Source organism: Petromyzon marinus, unplaced genomic scaffold (assembly GCF_048934315.1).
Source record: "Petromyzon marinus isolate PM22_M1 ecotype Great Lakes invasive population unplaced genomic scaffold, UKy_Petmar_22M1.pri1.0 PM_Scaffold_52, whole genome shotgun sequence".
Classification (NCBI taxonomy): Eukaryota; Metazoa; Chordata; class Hyperoartia; order Petromyzontiformes; family Petromyzontidae; genus Petromyzon; species Petromyzon marinus.
In genome coordinates, this window is record NW_027423524.1 from 32,501 (window position 1) to 35,000 (window position 2,500).

Sequence of the window (2,500 nt, forward strand, 5' to 3'; positions counted from 1 at the left end):
CTCACCCACCCACCAACCAACTCACTCACCCACTCATTCACGCACCCACTCGCTCACCCACCAACTCACCCACTCACTCACCCACCCACTCACTCACTCACCCACCCACCCACTCACCAACTCATTCGCCCACTCACCCACCCACCCACTCACCAACTCACTCACTCACTCACCCACCCGCTCACCCACCCACCCACTCACTCACTCACCCACCCACCCACTCACTCACTCACTCACCGACCAACTCACCCACTCACTCACCCACCCACCCACTCACCCACACACCCACCAACTCACCCACCCACCAACCAACTCACCTACCCACCAACCAACTCACTCACTCACCCACCCACCCACCAACCAACTCACTCACTCACCAACCAACTCACCCACCCACCAACCAACTCACTCACTCACCCACCAACTCACCCACCCACTCACCCACTCACTCACTCACCCACCCACTCACCCACTCACCCACCCACCCACCAACTCACCCACCCACCCACCCACAAACTCACTCACCCACCCACCCACCAACTCACCCACCCACTCACCCACCCACTCACTCACCCACCCACCCACCCACCAACTCACCCACCCACCAACTCACCCACCCACCCACTAACTCACTCACCCACCAACCCACCCACCCACCAACCCACCCACCCACCAACCCACCCACCCACCAACTCACTGGTCAAAGTGGATTCCTCCTCCTCCTTCTTCTCCTGCTCCTCTATCTCCTCCTCAAACACTGCCTCGATCTGCAACATCATCATCATCAGCATCATCATCAGGAGTAGTATCATCATCAGCATCATCAGCAGCATCTTTTCATCGGTTGCGTAACGCTGTGTGGAAGCTACCTGGTCTGTCGCTCCGCACTAAGCTTCAGGTCTTCTCGGCCACGGTCATTCCCTCCCTTCTCTACGCTTGAGAAACGTGGACCCCCCTAATGGAACATCTTCGCCGGTTAGAAACATTTAGGCTGGCCTGCCTACGAAACCATCCTGGGTTTAACCAGACTGGATTGTGTGAGGAGCTCACAAATCCTTGAAAGATCTGGGCAAGGTCCCATCGGTGAGCTCCTCCGGCGGGCAAGGCTGCGATGGCTGGGTCATGTAGCCCGCATGCCCAGCCACCGCATGCCGAAACAGCTTTTGTTTGGCCGGATCGAGGGGGCTAAACGGGCGCGGCACGGGCTAGAGAAGAGATGGAGTGATGGGTGAGTGATTGGGTGAGTGAGTAAGTGGGTGAGTGTGTGAGTGGGTGAGTGAGTGAGTGGGTGAGTGGGTGAGTGAGTGAGTGGGTGAGTGAGTGAGTGACACGGGCTAGAGAAGAGATGGAGTGATGTGGTACAGGAGGACGTGGAGCTGAGTGGACTTGCCGATGACTGGTACCAGCGGTGTCAAGATCGGCCTCTGTGGAGGAGGCTCGTGAAGGATGCTACTGGGCAGTTGGAGGCAGTCGCCCTCCAACAACAACGGAGGGCGGAGGAGCGACGCTCACAACAATGAGCGGAGCGCCGGGTGGCTAAAGCACAGCAGGTTGGCACAGTAGGGGGCACAGGTGGTGCATCAGCCAGTCATCTTAGTCAGTCGACCCGTGGCACCTGCTGGGTCTGCCCCGTGACCTCCTGCCAGCGGGCGTTCGACACTTCACGTGGCCTCAGGGTGCACATAGCCTGGCACAAGCGTCGTGGTGACGTCACCGCCACTTAGTGGCGAATGGCGGTTGTTGTTGTTGTTGTCTCTGTGTGTGTCTCTCTCTCTCTGTGTCTGTGTGTGTGTGTCTGTGTGTGTGTATCTGTGTGTCTGTGTGTGTGTCTGTGTGTATGTGTGTCTGTGTGTGTGTGTCTGTGTGTGTGTGTGTCTGTGTGTGTGACTGTGTGTGTGTGTCTGTGTGTGTGACTGTGTGACTGTGTGTGTGTGACTGTGTGTGTGTGACTGTGTGTGTGTCTGTGTGTGTGTGTGTCTGTGTGTGTGTCTGTGTGTGTGTGTGACTGTGTGTGTGTGACTGTGTGTGTGTCTGTGTGTCTGTGTGTGTGTGTCTGTGTGTGTGTCTGTGTGTGAGTGTCTGTGTGTGTGTGTGCGTGTCTAGGTGTGTGTGTATGTCTGTGTGTGTGTGTGTCTGTGTGTGTGTGTCTGTGTGTGTGCGTGTGTGTCTGTGTGTCTGTGTGTGTGTGTGTGTCTGTGTGTCTGTGTGTGTGTGTAGGTAGACATGTCCAAGTACCCTGTCTAAGTGCAGCAGACCGCTCGTGTCCAGGCTGAGGTGAGCTTTCACTCCCTTTGGCTCAGCAGAGCGGTGACGAGATACTGCTTCGGCTACTCCCTTCACTTGGACATCGCAGATAGACACTCCCCCTAGTAGCCTGCACAGACACACACACAGAGATAGACACACAGATAGACACACAGATAGACACTCTCCCTAGTAGCCTGCACAGACACACACACACAGATAGACACACAGATAGACACACAGATAGACACTCCCC

The 2,500-nt window shown here is 56.3% G+C and overlaps 1 protein-coding gene across 2 annotated transcripts in view; it reads right to left on the bottom strand.

Annotated features, from left to right (window-relative positions):
- HYOU1 (hypoxia up-regulated 1) overlaps positions 1 to 2,500 on the bottom strand; it is a 99,885-nt gene that overhangs the window by 22,526 nt on the left and 74,859 nt on the right. For both annotated transcript variants that reach the window (XM_076064556.1, XM_076064555.1), the window contains exons 14-15: positions 2,236 to 2,374; positions 698 to 767 (exon numbers count right to left, since the gene is read on the bottom strand). In XM_076064556.1, the coding sequence (XP_075920671.1) occupies positions 698 to 767; positions 2,236 to 2,374 (209 nt within the window). The remainder of the gene's footprint in view (positions 1 to 697; positions 768 to 2,235; positions 2,375 to 2,500) is intronic.